We start from the raw sequence: 13,224 nt of genomic DNA, 5'->3' as shown, positions 1-13,224 counted from the left end.
CACTCAACCTCGCTTTGTTTGTTTTTTCCTTTGTGTGTTTGAAGCATTTGGACGAGATGTGGCGAGACGTCCGCTGGATCACCAATGCTCTGCAGTACGCCCGCTATAAACAGCCTCTCGGTTGGGTGCCTATCACCTGGCTAGTTGATGTCAGCGTGGAGCCTCCTGTCCAGAAGAATGACTCCACGTCCTCTAACACAGACTACGTGCCCACTCCCTCGCCCTCTCCAGAAATGAGGAGACGAAAGCCCACAATCGGTAAATGCTGTTTTTCAATAGCTCCCTTTCATCCAGGCATAAAACGATGTGTCGTGCTTGACTGCGCGTCTGTGTTGCATTCAAATAGGTATTATATTTGCAGTAGTGAGAATGTGGCATTTGTTGACAGCACAAAAGAACATTTCTGCAGGAAAGAAATCAGTGTATCGACTTAATTATAATTCAACCCACTTATTGTTATGATAAAACATTCTGTATAAAAGCTTTGGAAAGCCGTGTGTTTTGCAGAGCATTAAAGTAGTTGGCATAAAATGAATGAGTTTCTAAAATGATGGCAAGAAAAATATTTAAAAAGACACCAGTTTTCAAGAAAAATTACAGATTAAGCTCACTTAAGTACTGTTCTGGCAGGGTGTGATTGTTGGAAATTTGGGCTTCTTAAGATTTCGGTCTGTTTCACTAAGGATTGGCAAATGATGATGAAAATTCACAGACATCGGTCATCATTGCTGTGTCTGTTCTAGTAGGACCAAATTGTGCTGTGTCTTGATTTGATAAATTTGCATTTGACCAAGGCATTGCACAAATCTTGAAGTGACAAATTGCTCATTTGACCTCTTAAAACTAAAAAAAAAAAAAAAAAAGTTAAAGCCAGATATTGATGATTGAATAATACCCAGACTGGCCAGTTTTTCAATGCAATCTTAAAAAAAAAAAAAAAGAAATAAAATAAAACAGCAGTTCTGATAAAATACGCCCTTACATTGGTTTTGAATGAAAAATTATTTTTAATGTGAAAACTTTTTGTTAATCCTTCAGAAAGAACCTACGCGTAATCCTTCAGTATAAAACATAGATACCGGTATTACTTCATAGTAACTTTGTACAATATTTTATGAATTTTATTACATTATAGAATGCTTAGTATGGGCAATGTTACAGTAAATTGATCTATATTATAGATATGCACTACCATTCAAAAGGTTGGGCCAGTAATTTTATTCAACAAGGATGCATTTAACTGATGTGAAGTGGCAGCAAATATGTATCACAGAAAATATTAACAAAACCATTATCATCACTGATAATAATAAGTAATGTTTGTGACGCTGAAAATGTAGCCTTGCCATCAGAGGAATAAATTACATTTTAAAATATACTGAAATAGAAAACAGTTATTTTAAATTGAAGTAATATTTCACAATTTTACTATTTTGATTGTATTTTTAATCAAATAAATAGTACTGATGAGCACGAGACTTTCTAACCAACCCAAACTTTTGAACAGGTCTGTACATCGGCTATTTGACATGTAATTTTACACATTGTTCATCCAATCAGATTTTAGAGACAGACCTGTTGTTTTAAAATGTTTATTTTATTATTAAAATGGATAAGCAATATTATGCTTATTAATTCCAATGGCCTATTATTTCAATCCCTATCTCTTGTAGAGTCCCAACCAGGTTCAGATGAAGAGGGCTGTTCGGAGGTCTTTCTCCCCACAGACAGTGACTACGACTCCAGTGACGCTCTGAGCCCTCGTGACCTGGACTTAGTTTACTCCTCAGCCCAGGACCTCTCCCATCAGGCCGTGCACATTCTCAGCGGAAGCGCTCCTGATGTTCTTCAGATGCATGATCTAAAATACAGCGCTTGCTCCAAGTCCATCCTGGAACCCGAATCGTGCACCAAAGACATGGAGGACCTGTCGCTGTCTTCTTACTCTGTGAAGACCACGGACAAGCCATCCCGCAGCAAGTTCCTGGCCGATCCACCAACAAAACGTAAGCTGCTGTCCAAAAGCCATCCCCAGAGGAGTTATTTTGGCGGGCCGCACCACTGGCTGCGTGTACAGAGCGAGAGTCACACTCCTTCGCTATCCGAAGGCATCTACACCAGACAGAGCGATATCGACCTGCCGCTGGAGACGCCACTCTCCCTATCGCACTCGCCCACTACCTCCTACAGTTTGGATGAGTACAGACCGTCCTACAGGGAGTCTAAGCCCAACGTTCGCAGGATTTTTGTGGAGTCGTGCAGCAAGACGTCGCCCTGTAGAGATGCCCCTCATTGGGAGGAGGAGGAGACGGGATCGAGAGGAGCTACAGACAGAGATGCTGGATCGGGTTATGGCACTACAGCAGAAGCTCAGGACGTGGATTCTGACGAGCAAACGAATGAACAAGTGTCGGAGATCCTCAGCAGCACTCTTTAGGAAGAAATAAGCATTCCATCATAGACGTGTGGTTTTATCACCACTTAAATTGCCTCTAAGCTCCAGACCTTTTCCTCTCCAACCGCACACTTTACAACAGCTCACAGTTGTAATGAGTGAACACTTAGCCTAATCAATTCTTGCATCATCACTGCAGAGGATGAAGTTGCTGGTCAACACTGCGGGACTCATAAATCATGGCTCTGACTGTTACAATGTTAAATATCAATGCAACGTGAAACAAAGCACTGCTTTTCCTTAGAACTTGAAATTGCCTCAGCCAATAGAGCCCAACAGTGAGCGCCCACTTTTTCAGCTTCCTTTGTTCTGAATGTATTTTCCCCATTTATTATCACCATAGGGGTTTCAAAAACGTCTTCAGGCTGAAAGACTCTGAAGTCATGAACAAAAGCCAAACCAGTTCTATATTATATTTTGGATTAAAAGCTACAAGCATATTTGAACTATCTATCTATCTATCTATCTATCTATCTATCTATCTATCTATCTATCTATCTATTAGGGGTGCACGATAAATATCGGCCGATAATTAATGCACATCTGGTCAGTAAAGCTGGTTATCTAATCAGCTGTAAATTCCATCAGGTGCATGATTTCACATAGAGCAGCTGTTACTACACAAAGCCATTGTTAACTGACAAGCTGCGCTAATTCACGTTCATTATCAGCATGGAATTGCGCAGCTTGTCAGTTAACAATTAATTATCACGCATCAATTATCGGCCGATATTTAACGTGCACCCCTACTATCTATCTATCTATCTATCTATCTATCTATCTATCTATCTATCTATCTATCTATCTATCTATCTATCTATCTATCTATCTATCTATCTGTCTACACACAAACTTTTAACATTATCTATATATCTATATAGTTCTGTCAAATGATTATTCGCAATTAATCACATCCAAAATAAAAGTGTGCGCTCTGTATATTCATTATGTATATTTAAATATGGACAGTATGTATTTTGAAAATATTAACATGTATAAATTTATATTCATATAATTTATATTATATATAAATATATTTAATATGTAAACATAACATATTTTTCTTAAATATATACATGCATATGTGTGTATTTATATATACATAATAAATATACAGAGTGCACATAAATATTATATGAACAAAAACTTTTATTTTGGATGCGATTAATCATTTGACAACAAAAATATATATACACACACACGCACAGTCATGGCCAAAAGTTTTGGCAGTGACATAAATTTAGTGTTTTGCAAAGTTTGCTGCTTCAGTATTTGCGGATTATTTTTCCAAATATCTCTATGGTATATTGACAAACAATGATAAGAGTATCATAAGTTTTAAAGGCTCTGATTGGCAAAAATATATATATAATGAGTCAATATTTACAGTGTCGACTCTTATTCTTCATAACCTCTGCAATTGACTCTGGCATGCTGGATATTAGCTTCTGGGCCAATTCCTGACTGATGGCGATCCATTCTTGCCTTATTAGTTCCCAGGGTGGATCACAATTTGTGGGCTTCTGCTTGCCCACCCGCCTTTTGAGGATTGTGATCCTGGCGATGGCTATGGATCCAAAATTTAAATGGAATGATCTTTGAGCCACTTCTTTTTCACACTTTCTTTAAGACATGCTGCTCCATCATGCTAGAAAATGCATGGATCATCACCAAATTGCTCATGCATCGTTGGAAGAAGTCGCTCTTTCGGGACATTTTGATACAATTCTTTATTCGTGGCAGTGTTTATGGGCAGAATTATGACAGAGCTCACTCCTTTGGTTGAAAAGCAACCCCACACATGGATGGTCTCAGGATACTTCACTGTTGGCATCTCACAGGACTCATGGTAATGTTCACTTCTTTTTCTCTGAATAACTGATTTTCTAGATGTCCCAAATAGTCAGAAGTGAGCTTCATCAGAGAAAATAACTCTGCACCAGTCTTCTGCCGTCCAATCCTTGTACTTCCTGCAGAATTTCTGTCTTTCCTTGACGATTTTCTTGGAGAGAAGTGGCTTATTTGCTGCCCTTCTTGACACCAGGCCGTTGTCCAAAGGTCTTGGCCTCACTGTGTGTGCAGATGCTCTTACACCAACCTGCTGCAATTCCTGAGCAAGCTCTGCACTGCCGGTGACATGATTCTGTAGCTGATGCCTCAGGAGGAGATGGTCCTGGCGATTGTTGAACACTCTGGGACGTCCTGAAGACTTTCAGGTGCAATACTCTTTGTAGCAATTTCCTTGCATGTGAGGCCATTTTGATGCAAAGCGATGATGGCTGCACGTCTTTCTTTGAAGGTAACCATTGCTAACAAGAACACAATGATGGGATGCACTTCTTCCCTCCTTTTATAGAATTCAGTCTGCATTTACAATCTATTTAGTGTGATAGTGATTACACCTGACTAGTACTCATTCACACTTTCACATGTGCAGTTGATGTGAATTAAGATCACAGCAGCTTAAGCAGCAAACTTTGCAAAATACTAAATTTATGTCACTGCCAAAACTTTTGGCAAGGTGTATATATACAGTATATAGACAAACTTGTAACATTGCTTTAAAAAAAAGAACATATCTAAATTAATTGATATAACCTTTGGTTAGTTTGTTTTGAAGTTCACTGTGGAGAAAATGAATGGGATTTTTACATCCGGAAACATGCTGTTTGGCTCTGTTGTGGTGTTTTTTGGATTTAGGTGATTTGAGGGTCAGTTAAAATGCAGTTTATGTGTTTACTTGCTATGAAAGATCGATGTATCTGCTAATTTCACTGCCCATTTAGTATTGTTTGCTCTTACAATTGATGTATGAAGTGGCATCATCCACTTTACACTACATCTGTTTCTAATAGATTGCATTTCAGTGGTTCAGAAACACTGGATGAATCAAAAATGGTCCCATCACTACAGACACTGTTACCAAACATGAGCCCTTTTCAAATTAAAAAGCTGGTAAGTTGTTCTAAGGGAAGAGTGCATGACATTTGTTCCACAGATTGTGTTTCAGTGAAAAATAGCTTGAGTTTTGCGATGTTTACCATATGATGGTGGTTTGTGGTGTGTGATTGTTCACATTTGAAGATTCATTGTAATTTGTTTGTTTCTGTTCCTATTTATGCTGGGTAACCCACTGTTATGAAAGGAAATGAAAACCACTTATGTTTTACAGGTTTAAGGAATGATAAAAACTGCACTTTTTATACATTTAGTATATTTGCCTCCCACAACGTTTACTGTAATAAGAGTTTGACGGCTGGATTCTTTTGAATCGGACCACTTTTGACCTTTTGCAGAGGAAGGAAACTTATTTGCTTGTACCGCAAATTTGTGCCACTTGTATAAACATATATTTCAGTGATTTGAAAGTGAATTATTTTTCTTACATAATTATTAATATCACAGCACTCATTTTGTTAATAAAGCCATATATATTTGAAATGCAAGTTATGGTCTAAGGACATAACCAAAAAGGTATTTTGTTTAGTAATGCATCATTAATTCTATAAAACCATAGCACATTCATTTTGCAGTGATTATTACCTAACAGATTTATTGTGAATATAGTATATGTTTATTCACATAATCCATATGTGCGCCCTGTAATTAAGTGAAATATTTTTTTTTTCGCGAATGATAGGGCAGCTTTCGCAAGCAACATTGTGAATGTGTCTGTTGCAATGTTTCAACAATTTATTAATGTTTGTAGTGTTTTTTATGAAAAAAAAGAAAGAAAATGGTATTTGCACAAAATGTTTGATTTCCCAAAAATATATGTTGCAACTGGAGTTTCTCTTGTGAAGGATTGTAAAAAAAAAAAAAAAAAGATTTCATCTTCCGGTTAATGTACAGTGATGTCAGCTGGTGCTCCAGACCCTGTGGGTAAATGCACACATTGTTCTGACACACGTGTTAAGTATGCATTCAACACAAGCCCACAGACATGAGGCATTATTTATCATATTCCACTTTACTTATATTCCAGTTAAATCATTGAACTCTTTACAACTGGCATTCCAGTTAGGGTATTATTCTTAAATTATATGGTATATTTGTCTTGATACCTTTATACTGTGCACAATGCAAGCCAAAACAGTTAAAAAGCATCATATCTGTATATTTTTGCATTATGCATTTATTGATCCAAATAATATATTTCAGTATTGTATTTTTGATGGTTGGTCCGATGTAAGTTTCTGATGTAACTTGTTTGCTTTTTGTGATGCATCTTGAATATGGCGTTGTGACAGATGTATTTAAGTCATAAAAAAATAAACATTCCAGTGTAAATATTTTATGATATGTTATTTGTGTTTCTTTCATTTCAGACCTATTCAAGTCAATTTTATTTTACATTTTGTAACTTATTTCAAAAAGTGAAACTTTTTCTAGTGAAACTAGATTTGTTACATGTAAAGTGAACATTTCAAAAGTTTTTTTAATTGTATTTTTTTTGATGGTTAAAGCTAACAGCTCATAAAAGTAAAAAAAAATCCAGTGTCTCAAAATATAAGAATATTTCCTAAGATTAATAATAATAATAATAATAAATAATAAGTATGTTCATTTATGCACTCATTATTTGGTTGAGGCTCCTTTAGCACAAATTCCAGCATTAGTGAGGTGTGGCGTGCAAGCGATCAGCCTGTGCTCTGCAGAGGCACTATTGAGCCTTCAGCTCGGATCAACTGTTTCTCATCTTTCTATAGAAAATATCCCATAGATTCCATATGGGGTTCAGGTCAGGTATGTTGGCTGCCCAATCAAGCACAGTACTTGGAAGTGGTTTTGGCACTGTGGGCAGGTGCTAAGTCCTGCTGCAAAAGGAAATCGGCATCTCCATAAAGTTTGTCAACAGATGGAAGTTCTCCAAAATCTCCTGGTAGACGACTACATTGACTTTGGACTTGATAAAACAAAAGTGGACCAACACCAGCAGACATCACGGTACCCCAAATCATCACTGACTTCATAAACATCACACTGGACTTCAAGCAGCTTGGATTCTGTGCCTCTCCAGTCTTCCTCTAGACCTTGATTTCCAAATGAGATGCAAAGTTGACTTTTATCTGAAAAGAAGACTTTGGACCACTGAGCAACAGTCCAGTTCATTTTCTCCTTAGCCCAGATAAGATGCTTTTGAAGTTTCAGTGAAGCTAGATTCAGTGGTTTGGTAGCCCTTTTCCTGAAGATTTCTGAACGTGGTGACACTTGATTCACCGAATCTAGCTTCAGTCCACTCCTTGTGAAGCTCTCCAAAGTGTATATGTCATTCATGTTGCTTGTGCATGTTTGCCATCCTTTTCATATCCAATTTTTTCTTTCCAGTCAACTTTGCATTTAATATGCTTTGATACAGCACTCTGTGACCAGCCAGCCCTTTCAGTAATGACCTTCTGTGACTTACCCTCTTTGTGGAGGGTGTCAATGATTGTCTTCTGGACCACTGCCAAGTCTGAAGTCTTCCCCATTATTGTGGTTTCTAAGAACAAAAGATACCCAGAATTTATACTGTAGGAATTTTCATTTAATGAAACTCAAATGTAAATATTTAGAGATATTTTTTTTACTTTAATGTGCTGGAAGCTCTAATCATCAAAATTAAAACACATTTTTTATTTATTTATTTATTTATTTACATGTAAAAAGTTTCCCTTTTTGAAATAAGTAACAGAAAAAATAACTTTTTCATGATATTCACATTTTTTGAGATGCAGACGCACACACACACAAACACACACACACACACACACACACATATATATATATATATATATATAATTACATTTTGGCTGGTTCATCTTACAGTTTTTTAATACAAATTACAGAGACAATGAACATTTTATATAATTAAACATGTTAAAATAATTAATATATTATAAATTATAATTATAAATGATATTATAATATATCACAATAAATATATATAATAATAATAATGTATATATATATATATATATATATATATATATATACATTTAGATTTTAAAAATTTTAACAGACCGGACAACTGACAATATATAATTATTAAATGATAATCTTACAGTGGTTGGATACAGATTTTATATTTGTATCTTTTTTGTTATGCATTTATTATGCATTTAATGTTTGCAACATTAATAATTTAAACAAACAGGCCAATCAAAATGTATAATTATGAAATGTTAATTCTTTTAAAAACATAGAAAATTGCATTAAAACAGAATACAGAACATTATATTTTATAAATATTTTTTTTTTTTTTAGAATTTTTTAATGAAATTTTAATAGTATATTTATATTTTATTAGTGTTTTTCATATAGGTTCAATATTTTGAAGAAATTCATAAGAATCTTGGTTTACAATGTTAACAATTGAAACAAACAGGCTGAACAGAGACCGTGTTTGTGTGTATGTTTGTATTTAAAACTGAACTGACCGCATGTTAGAAACCGTAACTTTCAAATCGAGCGTTCAAATTGCTCTCTTGTTAGATCATCAAAGGTCCTCACAGGGAACTAAACAAAAACAAATGACATTTTTATCTAGCTGGGTCATGAAAGAATCAGGAATATTTTGACCTCGAGCTGGGAGGCCTTCTGATCCGTCATTAAGATTAAGTGAACTTCAGAGTCGGATCAGACATTGATGGTCATGGAGGCGCGACTGGCCTTTGCCCAGATATTCCACGAAAATCAAAGGACAAATATACCTCACGATGATTTGAAACACGTGGATCTGGCCGTCAGTTCAGGGGAAGAAATGAGAATGTGTATGTTGGAAACGAACTCAAACCGTGGCGAATATTGCTATCGAGAAGATGATCTGTTGATTAGGCCCGGAGTGACGCAATGTTCTCAATTCGCAGCTAAAACTGACAGGAGCCTGTTTGAATATGGCCTCTTATCCACTTTGCTATGTCTCCAAACACACACTTCCATGGAAACCATTGTAACACAGTCAAACAGTCATACGTACAAATTACAAGACAGAACGAAGGAATCCACGAGAGTTCAACAGCATACATCAACTGAGCAGGTTAAAACACTTATTATGAGTGACATTTAATACTAAGACAGTATGGCGTCTGTTCATCACAAATGCATTAATCAGTTTTATGTTCATATGGAGGACTCTGGAAAACAGCATAGCTCTTTATTTGGCTCTCAGAAATGTCTTTGTTCACCGGGAGACTGTGCCGGTCCTGCGTTCTGTAATTCTAGCCGGAGGATAGGCCATTTTCAAGGGCCACAGATTCCTTCATCACTACAGTCGGTTGGCAAGCTTATCTCAAAAACATAATTTCAGCCCACTTCCTTTCTTTTAAATAAGAACTCGCATTCTACTGGCGCCGGACACTCGCTGACACAGGAGCAATCCAGAAAATTGCTCTAAGGTCAATTTAAACGTTACAGAGGAGCAGAGGAATATCATAGGATGTCTGAATGCAACCTTGTCATTGGAAGAGAAGCCAAAAAAAGCCATTTCATGTGAACAGTGGCACCCATTGATATGATTTCACAACGTGTTTCAGACAGAGCAAGCTGATATCAATTGAGAATGATTTAAACTGCAGCATACATTACGTATCTTTCACCTCACTTTTGTAACTTTTGCAAATTGAATAAATCTTTGAATAAATGTTTTCGTCTGCATCAAAAATCACTTGAATGCACATCATCGATAATGCAAAGTTTTTGTATTAAGAGTTTTTTGTTTTTATTTTGGTGAGCCTAAAATGTCAAAGGTGTGCAGAAAGTTTTAATAAACGGATCAAATTCTTGGAAGTTCTGATATTCTTTCAGTCTTTTAATATTTATTTAGAAAATGAAGGAGTGAAGCAGTTTGTTTTAAAATATTAATTATATTTAATTATATTTGCTGGTATGTGACATGAACATAAAACTTGAAAAGGCATATTTGATTCAGGTCTAGTGCAACCTTGTCAATTTTTGCAACTCAATAAATAGGCTACATTTTAAAAAAACTGTATATTAATTTAAAAGATCAACTTTTTTATTACTATTAAGTTGTGTACACTCCATGGACACGCACACACCCACCTTTGTTTCAGTGAATTGGGGGGGGGGGGGGGGGGGGGGGCTTTCCATACACTTCTATTACTTTTACACAGGCCAAACTATATTTTTACCCCCTAATCCAACCCTACCCCCAAATCCTGTTTGCATTACTACACTTTCAGTTAAATATAATTTATTTACTATTTACTAGACTCACCAAAAACCTTTTTACTTTGTCATTGACAATACCGATTTGTACAAAGATATAGTTTTATACAAGTACTAAATACGTGTTCTTATACGTTTTATATAAAAACAATTAGGCTATATAGGCCTAACTGAAGTACAGTAAACGATAATTAAAATGTTGCTTTAAAATGAATAAATGAATGAATGTATTTTTCCAACAGACGGTTCAGTCCAGTTCACAGATCCTAAAGTCTCGTTTCTAGACCTCGCTGCAGTCATTCATCTTTTGACATGTCACACATGTGCGCGCGCACCGGCAGAGGGCGACCAACGATAGTCATCCCTCCAGACCCCCTTTCTACCCCACCCACCCCCATACCCCGCTCCGGTCCATCCCACCCCCCTCCCCTCCCTAAATAGAAGGAGGTGTCGTGGAGCTCTGGCAACAGACCCACAATTGAGAATGGGTCTTTGGGTTCTGTCGCGACCCGCGAGGATAAAACAGACGAGCCAGGTGATTCTCAGTTCGGCGCCCGTCACCAGAAACCATGCGGATCCTCAGACACCAGGACTCCGGATTCAGACGCGAGGAGCCCGCGAGCTCAAAAAGGAGACCGGATCCGGCAGAAAACGCCTGATGCTGTCATGAACCCTTCTGCTGATTGGAACCTGTGCGTAAAAGCGGAACGAGACGCGCGCAATGACCACAAAGTAGAATCTGACACAGCGTTTTTAGATCTCCGATCACATTTACGCGCGAAGTGGCACCGAGGACAGTGCCGTTTGAATTGAGCGAACACTTTCTAAGGAGAACGCTCGTGTGTAGACACCGCGCGCGCTGGAGTGCGCTCTCAAGGCTCGCCAAAAACTCAAGCTAACGTTCAAGCGCGAGGATTAATCAGCCGAAAAGATGGATAACGTGCCGTATTTTCTGGCTACATACGTGCTCATCTTCTCCCTCGGATTCAGGATAGAAGAAGGGATGTGTCAACATTACTACCTCCTCCGTCCCATTCCCAGTGACACTCTGCCTATAGTGGAACTCAAGGAGGACCCGGATCCCATACTGGACCCTAAGGAGCGGGATCTGAACGAGACCGAACTCAGAGCCATGCTAGGCAGTCACTTCGACCAGAACTTCATGTCCATCAGTCCACCGGAGGACAAATACGCAGGACAGGACGACCTGAACGAGTCCGAACTCTTCAAGCGTCCCACCGGCACCATGCCCAAAGAAATCAAAGCCATGGAGTTCGAGATCCAGCATGGGAAAAAACACAAGCCCAGTAAGAAACTCAGAAGAAGGCTTCAGCTGTGGCTGTGGTCCTATGCCTTCTGCCCGGTGGTGCACACATGGCAGGACCTGGGGAACCGATTCTGGCCCCGCTATGTGAAGGTGGGCAGCTGCTACAATAAAAGGTCTTGTTCGGTTCCAGAAGGGATGGTCTGCAAACCTGCCAAATCCAGCCATTTTACGGTTTTGCGATGGAGGTGCCTGCAGAGAAAGGGTGGGCTCAAATGTGTCTGGATACCAGTTCAGTACCCCATTATATCAGAGTGCAAATGCTCCTGCCCGAACTGAAATAAGCTCCGTGCTCATTCTCATTCTCACATGCACTGTCCAGTGTAAGAATGTATATTTGATGTATATGTGGTGCCATTCTAGGTTACACTTTACATTGGTGTTCATGTTACTGTGTAATTTCATACAGAAGTACTGACGAGTGATGCTGACAAAACTTTGTGTACTTAACATGTGATTCTTTTGTGGAGCTGCTTGGTATTATAGTCATTATAGTAAATAATTATAGTAATATGTCTAACATGGACACTGTAATGTAAAGTGGTGCCTGATTCATTTATAAAGAAAAAAGAAAAAAGGTCAGTATTTGCCTATAATATCCAGTGTCTACTGTAACTTTGGTTGTAATGTAACTATATACATATTTATGTCAAAGAACATTTCGCATTCAAAGTGCGTTTATTGAAGGAATTCCAAGCTTTTTCCATTATTCGGAAAAAAAAAATCTTTATCTTTATACACCTCAGACGGGAGATTCTAGATTACAGTCTTGGTGTGCTGTAAATATAAGGGGAATGGAAAATAACTGCTCATGTAAATTAAAAGAAACTATTTATTCTTCATGTCCATGTAGTCGAAATGCATTTAAAATAAAACCACTAAAAATGGCATGTACTGTTTTTTGCTTATTTCACTTGCCGTACATACGCAATCCGCTTAACATACACTGCATGCAGTAAAAGCCGCCAGCTGCTATTTATAAAGCCCTCCATGCTGATGTGACGCTAATTGAGGTGATATTATTTTAATTTGACGTATGAAGTCAAGTCTGGATCGTAATGGACAATTGGTGATTCGTATTCCTCGGAGGGAGTGGATCAGTTACTTTGTTGTTTTTTTTCCTCCGAGACGCCATTCCGTCCTCAGACAGTCTGAAGGGTCTTTGTAAAAGGATTAAAAGTTAAAGACCTTCATTTTCAGATTCTTTCATTTAATCTGTGTGGCGCCTGAAACACATGCTGGATGGATGATCACATGTAAAAACATTCTCTGCTCT

General features: G+C 37.7%; 2 protein-coding genes across 3 annotated transcripts in view; both read left to right on the top strand.

Moving 5' to 3' along the window:
- The window catches only part of LOC127969576 (ankyrin repeat and fibronectin type-III domain-containing protein 1), a 77,688-nt gene extending 70,939 nt beyond the window's left edge, over nt 1-6,749 (top strand). For both annotated transcript variants that reach the window (XM_052571640.1, XM_052571639.1), the window contains 2 exons: nt 45-258; nt 1,674-6,749. In XM_052571640.1, coding sequence (XP_052427600.1) covers nt 45-258; nt 1,674-2,437 — 978 coding nt within the window. In that variant the 3' untranslated portion in view covers nt 2,438-6,749. The remainder of the gene's footprint in view (nt 1-44; nt 259-1,673) is intronic.
- A 4,333-nt stretch (nt 6,750-11,082) lies between these two features.
- Nucleotides 11,083-12,836, top strand: LOC127968863 (noggin-3). Its single transcript, XM_052570238.1, has one exon. The coding sequence runs from the start codon at nt 11,556-11,558 to the stop codon at nt 12,225-12,227; it is 672 nt and encodes a 223-aa protein (XP_052426198.1). The 5' UTR covers nt 11,083-11,555; the 3' UTR covers nt 12,228-12,836.
- The last annotated feature ends 388 nt before the right edge of the window (nt 12,837-13,224 follow it).

This window comes from Carassius gibelio, chromosome B12 (assembly GCF_023724105.1).
Source record: "Carassius gibelio isolate Cgi1373 ecotype wild population from Czech Republic chromosome B12, carGib1.2-hapl.c, whole genome shotgun sequence".
NCBI lineage: Eukaryota > Metazoa > Chordata > Actinopteri > Cypriniformes > Cyprinidae > Carassius > Carassius gibelio.
Note: the sequence above shows the minus strand (reverse complement) of the source record. Positions and strands in the feature narration are given on the sequence as shown.